Raw genomic sequence first — 15532 nt, forward strand, 5'->3', positions numbered from 1 at the left:
ATGCTAAATAAAAACTTCCTAACAATTAGGGCTATCCAAAAGTAAAATGAGTCACCTTGGGAGTTAGTTTCTTGTCACTGATGGTCCTCCAGCGGAAGCTAGATGATTGCTCACTAGCAGTTTTATAAAAGGGATTATTGTTCAGGTATAGGCCAAACAAGACGCCACCCTCAAGGTAACTGCATGTTCTGAGTCTATATTCTGGGAGCATTAGGATCCTTTCTCCCGGACAGACTTGGGAGGTGTTAACCCAAAACCTCATTTACCCTTATTTTCCTTTCCCTCCTTCCTACAGTGTTCAGCTGCACCCCCACCCATCCGGGTCCGGGTTCGGGTACAAGATAATGTTTTCCTTATTCCAGTTCCCCAGAGGTAAGGAGTCAGCCCCCCGTCTGCTTTTCCCCTAAGCTTCTTGTCATTCATTTCAGGTCAGCTATTTACTGGCCACCCACTCTGTGCTCAGGTCTTTCTTGGAGGTACCAAAGGAATAACAGAAATGGTCCTTGTCTTTGGGGAGCTTCCTCTCTCATTAGGAAGCAGTTTTGGAGGAGGCGGGATGTGGGCTGGCATTTAGAATTGGAAATGAGGAGATTGGGCTGGAGTGAACCTGGGGTGGGACAATGAAGAAGCCAGCCTGGCTGGAGCAGATAGGTTTTTGCTGGGATGATAGGAAGTATGGTTGACTAGGTAGAGAAGCCTATGAAGGGATCAGGTGCCATGCTGAGGTATTTGGCACTTGGGAATCCCTGAAAAGAGGAAGAATGTCTAGGAGTCCTGAGAAGATAAAGAGAAACTATGACAGAAAATGTCTTCAGGGGCCAGATGCAGGATCTGTCTCCTCCTTTAATGGAGAAGGAGATAGGCCTAAGGTGATAAAGATGAGGTGTCTTGCCTAACATCATATGTAGCTGAAAATAAAGAAGAGAACCCAAGTCTTCTGGCTCCCAGTTGAACTTCATTCTACAAACTGTCAGCACTGTCCTTTCCATTTTGGGGGGAAGCAGGCTAGTATGGGGGGAATCACTTCTAGTTTCTGTATGTGAATTTTGGCAGAATAGAGAAGTAGGATTTGTAAGTGTTGAAGGAGCATAGACTAAAGGGTCCTCATTCCCTTGTTTTGAGCACATAATTCAGTAGATTTGTTGAAAACTGCAGTTTCTGAAGATCCCCTATTGAAGAATTTATATTCTTCCCACCTCAGAGGGAAGTATGGATCACGGGGAGGGGAGGGACAGTGATTCCATAGACGCCTTATCTATTCTTCCCTGGTGGCAGTGAAAGGCGCCCTGTGTCATGGCTGGCAGAACAGGCATCTCAGAGATACTACCAGACATGTGGGCTGCTAACCTGGCTTACCTTGAAAAAGGAGGGAGCCCTGCTAGCCCCTGAAGACCTCATCACTGATGTCCTGCAGAGCAATGAGGAGGTAAGAGAGGTTGGAAAAGTCTGCTTATTCTTCAAATGACTTGGACCATTCTTTTCTCTCTGCACAGATACCTAGAAGGAGTTCCCCTAGCAGAATAGGGCCCACGAACTAACAAATCACCTCTGTTCCAGGTGCTGGCTGAAGTGATCTCCTGTGACCTAACATCCTTGACTGACCGGTACCAAAAGGTTTGTCAAAGCCTGAGGGAAGGTAAGGAGTCAGCAGGAGGCCAACCAGGAGTACCTAGGACTCCTGTTTAATGGCAGAGATGGTGGAGTCTCCTCAGCTCCGTTTACTGCTAGGGGCAGGGAGTGAGGAAGGTGGTGGAAAGTTAGCCAGTGGGAGCTATTTAGTGAGGCCTCCCTGATTTGTGGAAGACAGGGCAGGAGCAGAGGCTCTGGCCACTGCTGTGGAGGCTCAAGCATTTGACTATTGCTTAAGCTGTAGTTTCCTATTATCACTTTATCAATATCATTTATACCTCACCTCATTTCTCCACCCATTCCTCGTGGAGATCCCTGGCTTCTGTTCAGAGGAGGCAAGTCAGCCCTAGGGTGTGAAGGGGGTACCTTTTCTGACTTATTACTGAGAGCAGGCAGATTCAATTCCTTGGCTGTTTGCTCCCTAGAAACCCTTTATACAAGTGTTGGGAGGTGAAGGGGGTGTGGAGAGGAGGTATGGGGATCCCTCAGGCAACAAATTATATAGTTCCAATTTAGAACTGGAAAGAACTTTAAAGACTTATCTATTTCAGCCCCCTCATAATACACATGAGAAAAATCAGAGAAGAGAAATGATTTGTCAATACCACTCAGGTAGTCCAGTGGGAATGGGGATCCCCATAAGGGTCCTATTTCTAGAGACCCAGCCCACTTCTACTGCACCTGTTGTAGTAGTTGGTCTGAACTTAGCAAGGGGGTGGAGGGGATAGAAAAGGGAAAGCTATAGCATAGGGGTGGGGAACCTGTGGCCTTATAGGTCCTTGGGTTTGGTCTTTTGATAGAATCTAAGTTTTACAGAACAAATCCTTTTATTAAAGAGATTTGTTCTGTGAAGTTTGGATTCGGTCAAAGGGCCGCACTTGAGGTCCTAGAGGGCTATATGTGGCCTCAAGAATGCAAGTTCCCCACCCCTCCATAGCTTCTCAGGAAACTCAGCTTGGGAAGAAAAGAGCCACAGATGAAAAAGAGAACAACACAAGATCTGACCAGATGTTCAGTGGTACAGTGCCAACTCTTAAGTGTAACAAATGTTCAGGGGAGGGGGTGTAGGGGGGGTGCACGCATGCTCAAGGTACGGGCAGGGTGGGGAGGCTTCCATTAGGGGGCAGACCTTGAAGGGTCCATAGGATTTGGACAGGTTGGAGGGTGGAGGGTGGTGAGCAACCAGTCAACAAATCAAGTCACCAAATGTTTGTACCAATCCCAGTTACAGGCAGAATGACAGTCCCTGCTCTGAAGCAGTTTACATTCTAACATGGGGAAGACAACCCATAAAAAAGAACTGAAAAGCAGAAGTAAGGGAAGTAAAGCTGCTAGGCTGGGAAGAGTAAATATCGTGTATTAGAAACCAGCCTGATTGAACTGGGGGCAAGAGAGGCATATTGAGGGATAATAGCAGATAAGGCTAGAACAGTAGGTTAAGGCCAGAATACAGGAGACCTTAAATGCCAGGCCAAGGAATTTAACTTTATAGAATAGGGAGTTAAGGACCCTTTTTGTAGATTTTGAGTATTCCCTATAGGAATGTGTAGGAAAGGAGAGAGAGCAAAATATGCCTTTTAACCAAATGGGCAGAGACACCTTTACTTTAGATTTACTGTGAGGCCATCCAAACCCCTTTGGGCAGTTCTCCTGGACTAGCCTCATGTCTGTGTTGGCCGTTATTCCTGGAATGTCAGTCTGAGCTCCCTTTCCCAAAACTACCAAAAAGGGACTTATATTCTAAGTTGGCCCAAACTGACTGCAGTTATCCCTTCCACATCATGATTTTCCCCATCATGGTTTCAATATATTATAGGTTGGCATAAGAAATTAAATTGGTTTTCATCTCAAATAAGCCAACTGCACTGTGAACCAAGAAGCTAAGTGTTAATGACTTAGAGTCTTTTCTACTCTACAAAGCTGCCTCCCAGGAATATGTGAGAGGCAGTAGCGTTAGTAGTCAGTGAGGATGAGGATGGATAGGTAGCTGAACAAACAGAAGAGAGAACCTGTTGTCTCTTTACATAGTTAATGTAACAAACCAAAAGGATTTGGAGATTTTGAAGAGGGGAAATCTTGTCTTGGCTTTTGGAGAATGGAAAAAGAAATGGTCTTGTTCCCAGAGGGCAGAGCTAGAATGATAAGTAAAAGTGACGAAGAGACAAATTTAGAACTAATGTGAGTAAAAATTTCCTAACATATTAGAGTTATCCCAAAGTGGAATGTATTGCATTGGGAGGTAATGGCTTCTCCATCATAGCAGGTCTTAGAGCAAAGATTGAATGCCCTCTTTGGAGGGGTACAGAGGCTGAACTAGCTAATTTTGTTCCTGAGGCAAATATGTAAAATTGCTGCCCTTATCATTCTATAGTAATTATTTTGTATTTTTTGTGCTTACTAACAGGTGTTTATTGTAGAGGGATTTCTCCTTCAGATATTGGTTGGATGACATGGCCTCTGAAGTCCCAACTCTGATATCTGTAATTCTTCAAGTATTAGCTAGATTCTTGCTTTTGGTATGTTTTAGAGGGGCTTTCTCTTAAGGACTAAATTATACTAGATTACTTCTGAAGTTATTTCAAACTGCAAGATATTTCCATTTTGATTCTCTGATAGAGTCTCACTACCTGCCTTGGGTACAGGATATGGAAGTTGAGAATGTTGTTTATGAATTTATAGTCTCATAGGTATGAACCTAAAGGGGGAAATATATCTGGAAGGGATTATAGAATCAGATTTAAAGCTAGAAGGGCTCTTAGAGGTCATGTATTCTAATCATCTCATTTTACAAATGAGGGAACTGATATCTATGAAATTCTTCCCATTATATCATATTGACTCTCAGATTCTTAGCTAGAGACGTAGCAGAGAAAGTTGGTGCTTGAGAGTGAGAGTGAGAAGGATAGGAAACACACAACTCAGCTTGGACTTGGCCTTATCTGGTTTACTCTGGTTCTTCTGTTTCTTAAAGACTCCAGAGAAGTCCTGGGATTTTATAAAAAATGGATATAAACTATGGCTATTATAAACTGAGATGGTAAGTGCCAACCACGCAGCAGTAGGAGTCTGTTCTCTTCTCCCCTACTCCACCCCAGATGTGGTGATGTGAATCTCCTCCCCTTCTCCCTTAGCTGAGAACCAGCTAGTTCTCCAGGCTCTGGAACAGCAGGGCTCAGGCTCCTCATTTAGTGCCTGCTCCCTTGCCCTGCGTCCAGCCCAGCTTAAGCCATTGCTTCGTACCCTAAAGCTGCACACATCACTCCGGGAGCTACACCTGGTAGGGAATCGGCTTGAGGACAATACAGCTGTGGAGTTACTAGCTACTATTAGCACCATGCCTGGCTTGACCCTCCTTGATCTCTCATCTAACCACCTGGGTACTGATGGCCTACACCATCTTGCTACTGGCCTCCCAAACCACAACACCTTCCAGGTAAGGCTTTCCTATTGAGGAAGGGAGCTAAAGTTGGTATTCTAATGGTCTGCCCCGGTCATCTTGAAATGAAAGCCTTTGAAAGCCAGTTATGGTATCCATCAGCATCCGCAATAGTGTTTAGTCAGTGGGGATAAGTAACAAGCATAGGTCATATTTCTACAGCACACTCTTCACATGACAACTGTATGACGTAGGTGTAGTGCATATTTTATTGTCCTGTTTTACAGATGTGGAAACTGAGGCATAGAGAAGGAAAGTGAAACATGCCCAGTGTTGCACAGCTAGTAAGTGTTAAAGCTGAGATTTGAACCCAGATCTCCTGACTCCAAACCCAGCCATCATGCTACTGCATCATGTTGCCTCTTTTGCCAATGGAAGTCGTGATCATACAGTGACTGTTGGGTACTTAGCCTCCTTTTGAACACTTACTGGAAATTGGAGGAAAGAGAATACCAGGTTATACCCTGGTCAGACCCCAAGAGGAGAAGAGACATAATCCCTGTTTCCTGGCAACCTTCAGTTTGTTAGGAAAGACATGGGCCCAACTCCAGAAGGCTGGGGGAGTCTAATGGGTTTTACTGCTTTCATATGGCATTCAGTTTAAGAGCCTCCTTCCTAAAAGAACCCCTTATCTAATGTAGTAAACAGGACCCTGACCCTTAGAAGTCCTAGGTCTTGTAGGAGAAGAAGCCATTTTGGCTCCCATACCCCACCTGTCCTGCCCTTTGCACCAGACCAGAAAAAGCAAGCCTATGGCTTACAAGGGACCTCATTCTAAGAAAGCTCTTCTCTTAGCTCCTATCTCTCCTCTTTCCTATCCACTTGTCTTGTAGAATCTAGAAGAACTAAATTTGAGCATGAATCCTTTGGGAGATGGGTGTGCTCAGGCTCTGGCTTCCCTCCTGCGGGCCTGCCCTGCTCTCAGCACTCTGCGCCTGCAGTCTTGTGGTTTCAGCTCGAACTTCCTGCGGAACCATCAGCACACCATGGACAGCGCCATGCAGGGTGAGCTGGCAGCTCCAAGACCCATGTGAATCTTTCCATCAGCAAGCATTTACTAAACTCCTACTGTGTGCCAGGCATTGTGTGAGGCACTGCGTATATCAATACAAATAAATGAACAATCCCCACTCTCAAGGAACTTACGTATGAACAGGGAGAGAACAAGTACATATATAAATAGGTACAGAAGAAAAGTAGAAGAAATGGAAAGTAGGAGAGGGAGGACATGAGCAGTTGGAAGTATCAAGAGTTCACGTAGAAGGTGGTGCTTGAGGGGAGGGATTTTATGCAGCAGAGCTAAAGAATGAATGGATTCTAGTTGAGGGAGGCACCCAGGGCATAGGCTATCTAACAATTTTTAGATAATTATTGCTTTCCAGAAGTAGAGAGGGCTACCTTGAGAGGTTCTCTGTAGAGTAGTTCACTCAGAGATTGTTTGACGACATAGTATTATTGCATATCGATCTGTGAGGAACATTATTGGCCTTCTAGTGCACACCCAGAGAAAGAAGCAGTTTTAGATCAGTTGCTCAAGGTCACACAGATAGTAGCAAAACTGGGATTCAGACCCAGGTCCTTTGATTTCAAATCCATTGTTTAGCTCAGAGGTGCCAAATACATGGCAGGCAACATTACCCAGTGCTACATTAATATATGATTGGAAAATAGTTGACAAAATAAATAAAAATACAATAGAACATAGATAATGTTAATATGTTTTATTTGACACCAGTGGTTTAGCTGACTGTACCGTGTGTGTCTTTCCCTCTCCCATAACATAATCTAGATAAGGTATGTTGAGAACCCTGCACATGAGGTTGGACTAAATTACCATTTTCATATATCAGGTTTGCTTAAAAGCAGAGCACACTTGCATATGATTATAAATTTTGAGAAGGAACCAGTACTTTGGTTGTGGTATACAATTTCTTCAGAAAAGCTTCCTAGGAAAAAAAAAAGATAAAACAGAAAAGCTTCCTAGAGGAGGTAAGGCAGAACTGGAGGAACTAACTTGAGAATTCCCCATGGAATTTTGGAGTGGGAGATACACAGGTTGGAACAGGTTGGGGAGCCATTTCAAGAGTAGCAGATAGTGTGGCTTTTAAGATTGGGAAGATAGTAGAATCAGTTTAGTTACCCCTTGGTATCCCAAGGAGTACCACCTTGTACAAAACTTTAAATCTCTTGCTCTGAGTATAGTTTCTAACACCACTCTTTGAATATGTCTTCCTTGAAGTACAGGTGCCCGGCACCTGAAGATATTATCTCTGTCCTATAACACACTGGGTGTCCCAGCCCTTGCTCGGATTCTTCAGTGTGTGCCTTACCGTATCCTAGCTCAGCTGGAGCTTGGCTCAGTGGTGGCCAACAGGAACAGCTCAGGATTCATGGAGCCTATGATCAGATATCTGACACAGGTATGCAGTAAAGCCCCGTGGGGTGGGGGAAGGAGAAAACAGGCAGGATAGGGACTAGCGAAGTACTGGATAATTTTTGGTTTTGTTTTTTTTGATGAGTACCTTTTTTTGTTATCTCCAGTTACTTAATACTTTTTGACTCGTTGATTTACTAGGACAGAAGAGAAAAAAGAGGGTTCACAGTACTAAGGCTTCCTCTATCTGAGTTTGAAAAGGAAAGAACAGTATTACTGCAGCTTACATTTGTCATATTTTTGTAGGCTTTGAACAGGGGCGGGGAATCTGACCCCAAGGCCACGTGTGGCCCTCTAGGTCCTCGAGGGCGGCTCTTTGACTGAATCCAAACTTCACCAAACAATTTGTCAAATCTCAGTACAAAAATGAGTAGTCATGTTCTCCATCTTCTTCCAAGGGGTTTAGGCCCTCCTGAGAGGAGGGACAGCTAAGTAAAAAGGGATGGGGGGAAGATAAGTATTTATTAAGCACCTATGATGTGCCAGACACTGTGCTAAACACTTTACAAATATTACCTCATTTGACGGTATAACGAAAGGCTTAAGCTCAAAGGGGCTCCATAAACATGTACATGAATCTGAAAACCCTCCCACGTTTTCTTCTCCTTGTTCTTCCAGGTTTCCAAGGCTGAGACTCTTGCTGACACAACTGTATCAAACTGTGCTGATTCCTTTTTCCTAATGTTCTTCTATGACTCCTGAGTTCAGTGGTCTTTCAGAATTCTACATGGCAAATCCACCCCCAGAGGTGGCTTTGTCTGAGGGGCCTAGAGTTCCATATCCTGTCCGCTCCTGAGGTGGTAGTGCAGTGCTAAGTGGTGGTTAGGGAAAAGGGCTCATTCAAGCTCCCTAGGCCATAAGTTTTTAAACTTCATGGACTTAACCTCTCTTGTCCAGGCGTGCTAATTTAATCAGTCCTCATCTGACTTTGACTCTAGGGCGTGTGTTACAAACCTTTTGGTGTTCCTCTCCCTTCCTTTGTGCTCTCTTGAGTCCCTGCTGTTTGTATCTAGGAAGGCTGTGCTCTGACACATCTGACCCTGTCTGGCAACTACCTGAGTGATGAAGCTGTAAGAAATCTGAGCAGGTAACATGGGATCCAAGACCTCTGCCATGCCCGGGACAAACATTCAGCTGCCTGTTTTCAGTATCACACCACACAAGGCAAGGGGATAGTTCAGAAAACATAGTTCAACTTATTTGCTCTCTACAGTGTCCCTCTCAGCATTCAAACATTAACAGCAAACCGTTTCTCACACCAGGCATCTTGACTACACAAAAAGTCCTTTACCACAAACATGAAGATAAGAGGTAATCCAGGGCGGCAGTCACAGGGTCAGTCCAGCCTTGTCTGGTTTAGGATGGTTAATGATTTCATGGTTCTAGATGCCTTGGTCTTGTCACCCAAGTCTAACCTATTCCTAGCCCATACTGTCCCCTATTTTACTTGACTATCCCAGGTTCTCTTCTTTGTTTTACCTTGCTTTTCATCCTCAGTCCAAACCCTGTTTCGTTCTTTTCTCTCCTCTTTGATTAGACTCCTAAGCCCCACCTTCATTTCTTTCATCTGTTTACCTGAGGCCTAGTGCCTTGCAGTCTTGCCACTCTATTTTTGGTCCACTCTCCTGTTAGTCATCACACATTAACACCTGTAAACACTTCTATTTACACAGGTCACATAACAGAACACTTTAGTTACAGCACAGAGGTTCAAAGAGGCATAGAGACTAGGACTAGGGAAAGCTTTCCTCTTTATGGTCACTTGAACAGCTATGTGACTCAACAGTTACTTTTAGGAGCCAGTAGCTTTTCTCTTTAGGGTGTATTGGGCAGACTCCCACCCCACCTCTCTTTGAGGTCATTTGAAGGGGACAAAGTGAAACTTCCTTTATCATCTTGAATTTCAAATGTATTTGGTGTGATGGGGCTTTCCAAGAAGTGACCTAAAACTAATTTTTTTGCCTGGGTATTATTTTTATCATTTTATCTTAAGGTCGTTGTGCCACAGTATACTTAATGTTTGTTGAATTGAATGGGAAAAGACTATCCCTAGTAGTGGGGGTGACCATGAGGGGCACATGTTTGTTGGGTACCGATTTCTTCCTTATCCCTTTCCTTCTGGACCTATCCCCCAGTTTCCTTTTGTCTTATCCTTCTAGATGTCTTCCTATCTGTCCCTCATTAATCTCACTGGATTTGACTGCCAACCCTAACGTTAGCTGTGCCAGCCTGGAAGAGATCTTGTCAGCTCTTCAGGAAAGAAATTCTGGCCTTGACTTCCTTGGTCTTTCAGGTGAGAATTTTGGTCATCCTGACTTTTCACCCCTAAACTCAAGTCAATTCTATTGAACTATTTTATGTCTCAACTCTCAGCTGGACAGAAATGTGGACATAATGCCATTTTATGATGAAATAAGATGCAGCCTATCAGAAAAGTGAGGAAAATGTCATATATTAAGTACTTAATGTGTGGAAAACCTGTTCTGAGAGTTGTGGAAAGATTCAGAGGAAGGAAATACTTGGTATCTGGGTGGGTGGGTGGATGGGGGTATAATCCCTATTTTTTAGCTTTTGGAACTTGGCCTCTTGTTGAATCTGAAATGTAGGATCTAGCATCCCTTCTTATGACCTTTGTGGGGAAGAAGCAGCACTTCTATTTGACTAGGCCCATCTGGAATGATTCATACCCTGACTTTGATTCTGAGAGCACTGATCTTCAAAGTTTCTAAGCTCCTTGCTTTAGCAAATTCTTCCTTATCGTCTTCCTGTCCTGGGAGAAGGGACTTAGGATAGGGAACCAAACTTTGGGAAATTGCCTCCTTAGGCTCATTCAGCCAGTTATTGACTGTCCAAGTAGGTCACCTGGTAACCATTCATGGCCCTCTTTTAATCTGCCAGCTTCCTACTGAGTGGTTCCATTGTCCTTAGAAATTATCATATCAACTATAGATAGCATTAAAAAGCCCTGGCATTGTACTCTTCCTGTGAAGCCTAGTTAGGGAGGGAAATGTTCCTGGTTAGGAATCTCTGCCATTAATTCCTGAGATACCTACTAATCATTGCCTCACCAAGTTTGGATTCCTTAGCCACTTGTGATACTTATAATTGATCCATTAGCAGCTTTTGTTTTAAGAAGTATTAAAATTATATGTGAACTAAGGCAATTAGCCCAGGGTTAATTGGAGATCTGTGATCTCATCCCAGCCACAGGACCTCACTTAAGGGGGGGGGGGGAACTGGCCTCAGACTTTACACTTACTAGCTTTGTGACCCTGGGAAGTCACTTAACCCCACCTGACTAAGCAAAAACAAAACAAAACAAAAAATGAGGTGACTAAGAAGATAAGCCCCTGCAATTTGCACAACTGTGTTCAGGATCCATCTTATTCTTTCCTTTTCAAATCTGGGAGAAATGACTAACAGGTTGGTTGACAGAATCAGGATCCAAAAAGATAGTGATAGGCTAGAACGCTGGACTGAATATAATAAGATGGAATTTAATTGGGATAAATGTAAAATCTTACAAGTGTATCCCAAGTGGGTTAAAAAATCATCCTCACAAAAAATGAGGAAGGCATGGCTATGAAGAAGTTCTGAAATAAAAGATCTCACTGCAAATCTAGTATGAGTCAATAATATGTTAAATGGCAGCCAGAAAAGATAAGACAAGACAATCTTAATGCATTAAGAAAGGTGTCCAGGGGTAGCTAGGCAGAGCAGTAGATAGAGCTCCAGCCTTGGAGTCAGGAAGACCTGAGTTCAAATGTGACCTCAGACACATGACACTTATTAGCTGTGTGACCCTAGGCAAGTCACTTAACCTCGATTGCCTCACGAAAAAAAAAGAGGCTATAAGCTCATAGAACATGTTCATGGAAAAATACTAACAACAGTATTTTGGGGCAGCTAGGTGGTGCAGTGAATAGAGCACTGGCCCTGAAGTCAGGAGGACCTGAGTTCAAATCTGACCTCAGACCAAACACTTGAAAATTTACTAGCTGTGTGACCCGGGGCAAGTCACATAACCCCAATTGCCTTAAGAAAAAAAAAGTGTGCAAAACCAGGCGGGCAACAGTCCCACTGTACTCTGCTTTGATCAGACCATATCTGGAATATTAATGTTAAGTTCTGAGTACCACATTGGAAAGTAGGAAAACCAGGATAGTGAAGGGCCTCAAGATCATTCTTTTGAGGATCATTTGAAGTAAGTAGGAATGTTTAGCTTGGAGAGAAGATAGTGAGGGAACAGTGTATATGTCTTCAGGTAATATCGGGACTTTCACATTGAAGCCAATGAATGATGACTTGTTCTTGGCTCCAGACAGCTTAACTAGGTGTAATGGATTTTTTGTAATGGATTAATTTATAATTAATTTGCAATGGATTAATTAATGGTCTTGTTTCCTGCTCTCTACCTCTTGTCCTCTGAACAGAGAGAAAAGCTGGGCCTTGCACATAATAAGTGCTAAATAATGTTTAATTTTCCTTTGTCCTTCCGGTGTGACTCTCTTTATACAATCTTTCCCATGTCTCCATTGCATCCTTTTCATCTGGTCTTTGCATATGGAACCATCAGGACTTCCACAAAATCACTGAAGGTTTTTTGTCAGAATTTGTACTTGTTGGCCGGCCCAAAGCTTTCTTGCTTTGATCCTGTTTCTTTTGTTTCCCTGTTGCCTTCCTGTGGTAGTCCTTTTCAGCTGCATTTGAAAACACACCTTACCTGTGTGTTTCTCTAAAGTTCTCATCCAGCCAGCAGATGATTTTCAAGTGTATGTAGAGAACTTCATTGAATGGACAATTGACATAGCTTCTGAGAAGCTATTTGCATCGTGGTTTTCTGAGTTTGCCCATTCTAGTCTACTGCTAAACTATGAATCCAAATAGAGTAGGAAATTGAAGTTACCGTTGAAGTAACAGAAATAACAATTGCTGTGAAAAGCCAAATTAAGCAGGCTTAGTCCTTGCCACCCCATATGTTCTGTCTTAAGCAGGGCTTGCCTGCTGAGCTTCAGTTCTTGGCAAAACTGTAAAGTCATCCTAAGATTGTTTCCCTCCCTTTTTGTACCACCACCCCCTTGGGGTGCTCCTGTGTTCCCTTGGCTACTCGGACTTCTTTTCTCAGTCCTTGACCCTAGCCTACCCATTCTGGGTAATCCTCCGGGCTTGGATTCTCCCTCTCCAACAGTTGGCTCACAACAAGCAATCTGTATCAAAGTGGCCCTATCAAGGAGGTTCATGTGTATTTGTTTTTAATGACTAAGTTTAATGGCTACTATTTACATTGTAGCCAGACACATCCAGTGCCTTAGACAGTGTGATGTAGTGGAAAGAACACTGAAATTGAAATAAGAAAAACTGGGTTGGAATTCTGGATCTACCACTTATTAGTCATTATTAAACTAGGTAAAGTCCCTTTCCTATTCAATGTCCTCATTTGTGAAGCAGGGACGAAATCCTTGCACTAACTACCTTTCAGGAATATTGAAAGAAGAGCACTTCTAAACTTTCAAGTCCTCTCTATTAATCTGAAGGCATTGATTTTTAGATCAGTGGACCTTCTAGGCACTCCCTCACATTGCAATGGGGACTGGATATTGTTTTGGATAAATTTACAGACTGTTTGACCCTTGGGTATCACTTAACCTCTACCGACCTCAATTTACTCATCTGTAAAATGAGAAGGTTGGACTAGATATCCTCTAAAGGCCCTTCCATCTCTAATTTGATCCTCTGAACTCCATGCTCTGAAGGCCAGCACTGATTGGTTGTTTATTGTTGTTTTGTTTTGTTTTTTGCCCTTTTTTTTAAGGCAGTTGGGCTTAAGTGACTTGCCCAGAGTCACACAGCTAGTAAGTGTCAGATGTTTGGTCTGATGCCGTCTTTGAACTCAGGTCCTCCTGACTTCAGGGCCGGTGCTCTATCCACTGCGCCACCTAGCTGCCCCATTTGTTTATTTTTTAACTAACATTTACTAGCCTCTCTACTCTGGGCTTTTGTAGGAAACTGACTAGCAGTGGCATTCAGAAGCTGCCCTCTCCATACCAGAACTAATCTGTTCCAGTTTGAGCCACTCCTAGTAACATATCTACTTTTCTTTCCAGAGATGGTCTTCCTTTGAGCCATCTATATGCATTCTCTTTCTCCACCCCATGAACAAGGGCATCTTTTTGTTAGACCATTGGCAAAGGTCTAGGGCCCAGGACTTGGGCCAAAAGTATTCTTAGTATTCTACTGCTAAGGGCAGCTAGGTGGCCCAGTGGATAGAGCACCGGCCCTGGATTCAGGAGGACCTGAGTTCAAATCCAGTCTCAGACACATAACATTTATTAGCTGTGTGACCCTGGGCAAGTCATTTAACCCCACTGCCTACCCCCCCCCCAAAAAAAAGTATTCTACTGCTCAGTATAACATTTTAAAGTTAGAAAGAGTTTTCCCTACCAAAGGGCTATGAGGTAGGCAGTATCCCTATGTTTCTGATGAGATAACAGGCTTAGGGAGATTAAGCAGGCACATGACATGCTAGAGGCTGGAATTCAAACCCAAGATTCTCCTGATTCAAGTACAGTGCTTTTTTTACCATACCATGCTGCTTTTCCCCAAAGCTAATTGCTCTCTGGGGAAATCCTTCATTAGCCTCATTAACATTGTGCTTTAACCACCTGAGTCCATAACCAGAGCTAATAGCAGTCATTTACATTTCTATAGTGATTTATATAGCCACCTCATCCTCCCAGCTATCCTTTGGGGGACAGGGCAGCTGGTGATGGTACCCTCACTTCACAGTTGAGGAAACAGGTTAAATGCCGTAGGTCACAGAATGTCATAGGATTTAAAGCTAGAAGAGACCTTAGGACATCTGGACCTGTTTTCTCATCTATGAAATGAGGAGGTTAGACTAAATGGCTTCCAAGTTCCCTTTCAGCTCTCCAGCTGTGCTGTCATTTTATAGCTACAGGGAACACGGAGGCCATGGGAAAAAATATTATGAATTTGTATTTTTATTTAATCATATGGTACCCGGGCTTCCTATTCTATAGACCCATAGTTGTTAGTGTCTTAGAGATATTCTCCACAAAGCTTTTACTATATCTTTGCCTCTTTATAGGATGCTCCATTGAAGGGCCCTTGGACAGGTGCACATGGGAGAAAATCACCTCACAGCTTCAAGAGTTACAGCTGTGCAGCAGCAAACTGAGACCTACTGACCATCAAGCCTTAGGCCAGCAGCTGGCCTGCAAGAAGGGTCCTGCCTCCTTCATACTGAGCCACCACCACAAACTTTTCTTTGGATGTCACTGAGCAGCAGCAACCCTTCTTTTTCTTTCCTCTACTTCCATTTAGGTACCTTACAAACTCCATGGATTTAGACTTATAAAATCCTCAATAAATCACTGCTTCTTGTTTTATTTATCTACATCACCCCCTCAATGATGTTCTCTGTCTGAGCTGTTCATTGCCTTTCCCCATCTCACTGCCCTGTTTGAGGGAATCATAGTGAAGGCCTACTGGGAAATTGGTGTATTTCTAGGACCCAAATCTGTCTGATTACTTAGGAGAGGGATAGAAAAGCTTTGCTTGCCCAAGTAGTTTATAGGATTGTAATAGGATTAGGGAAATGACCCTTCAGCCTGCTACTTGACTTGTTTCCATATTTAATCTCATCCTGGGCTTGTAGGGTAATTCTAGGTTTGTTTATATATTTCCTCATTAATAAAATTTCAACATCTCTAAATCCATTTAAGCTCAGAGTTCCCCATCCCAGTTCACCAAATATTATTTAATACACCTGAGAAACCTTTCCTACTAGTAGGTACTCATTTCTTTATATATCAAATCCCTTGATCTCCTGGGTTTTAGTAAATATTAAAGTTACAATATATAGTTTGCTAACAATGAAATCAATAATAGGTGTAATTATTTATATATTCCCTCAGCCCTCATCGTAACCGTGCATGACAACATGAGAACACGGTTGCCGGCTTTAGTCTGTTCAGGATGTCAGGCTTCAGGCAAGAATCTTCTTTGGGCAA

The 15532-nt window shown here is 43.1% G+C and overlaps 1 protein-coding gene across 1 annotated transcript in view; it reads left to right on the top strand.

The window, feature by feature from the left end:
• TONSL (tonsoku like, DNA repair protein) overlaps positions 1 to 14893 on the top strand; it is a 33116-nt gene extending 18223 nt beyond the window's left edge. Inside the window, 9 exon segments of the mRNA XM_020995170.2 lie at positions 296 to 372; positions 1276 to 1426; positions 1558 to 1636; positions 4761 to 5062; positions 5899 to 6070; positions 7310 to 7485; positions 8513 to 8586; positions 9659 to 9792; positions 14608 to 14893. Of these exon segments, the coding sequence (XP_020850829.1) occupies positions 296 to 372; positions 1276 to 1426; positions 1558 to 1636; positions 4761 to 5062; positions 5899 to 6070; positions 7310 to 7485; positions 8513 to 8586; positions 9659 to 9792; positions 14608 to 14801 (1359 nt within the window). The 3' untranslated portion in view covers positions 14802 to 14893.
• Positions 14894 to 15532: the final 639 nt, after the last annotated feature.

This window comes from Phascolarctos cinereus, unplaced genomic scaffold (genome assembly GCF_003287225.1).
Source record: "Phascolarctos cinereus isolate Bilbo 61053 unplaced genomic scaffold, phaCin_HiC Scaffold_4;HRSCAF=312, whole genome shotgun sequence".
Lineage (NCBI taxonomy): Eukaryota > Metazoa > Chordata > Mammalia > Diprotodontia > Phascolarctidae > Phascolarctos > Phascolarctos cinereus.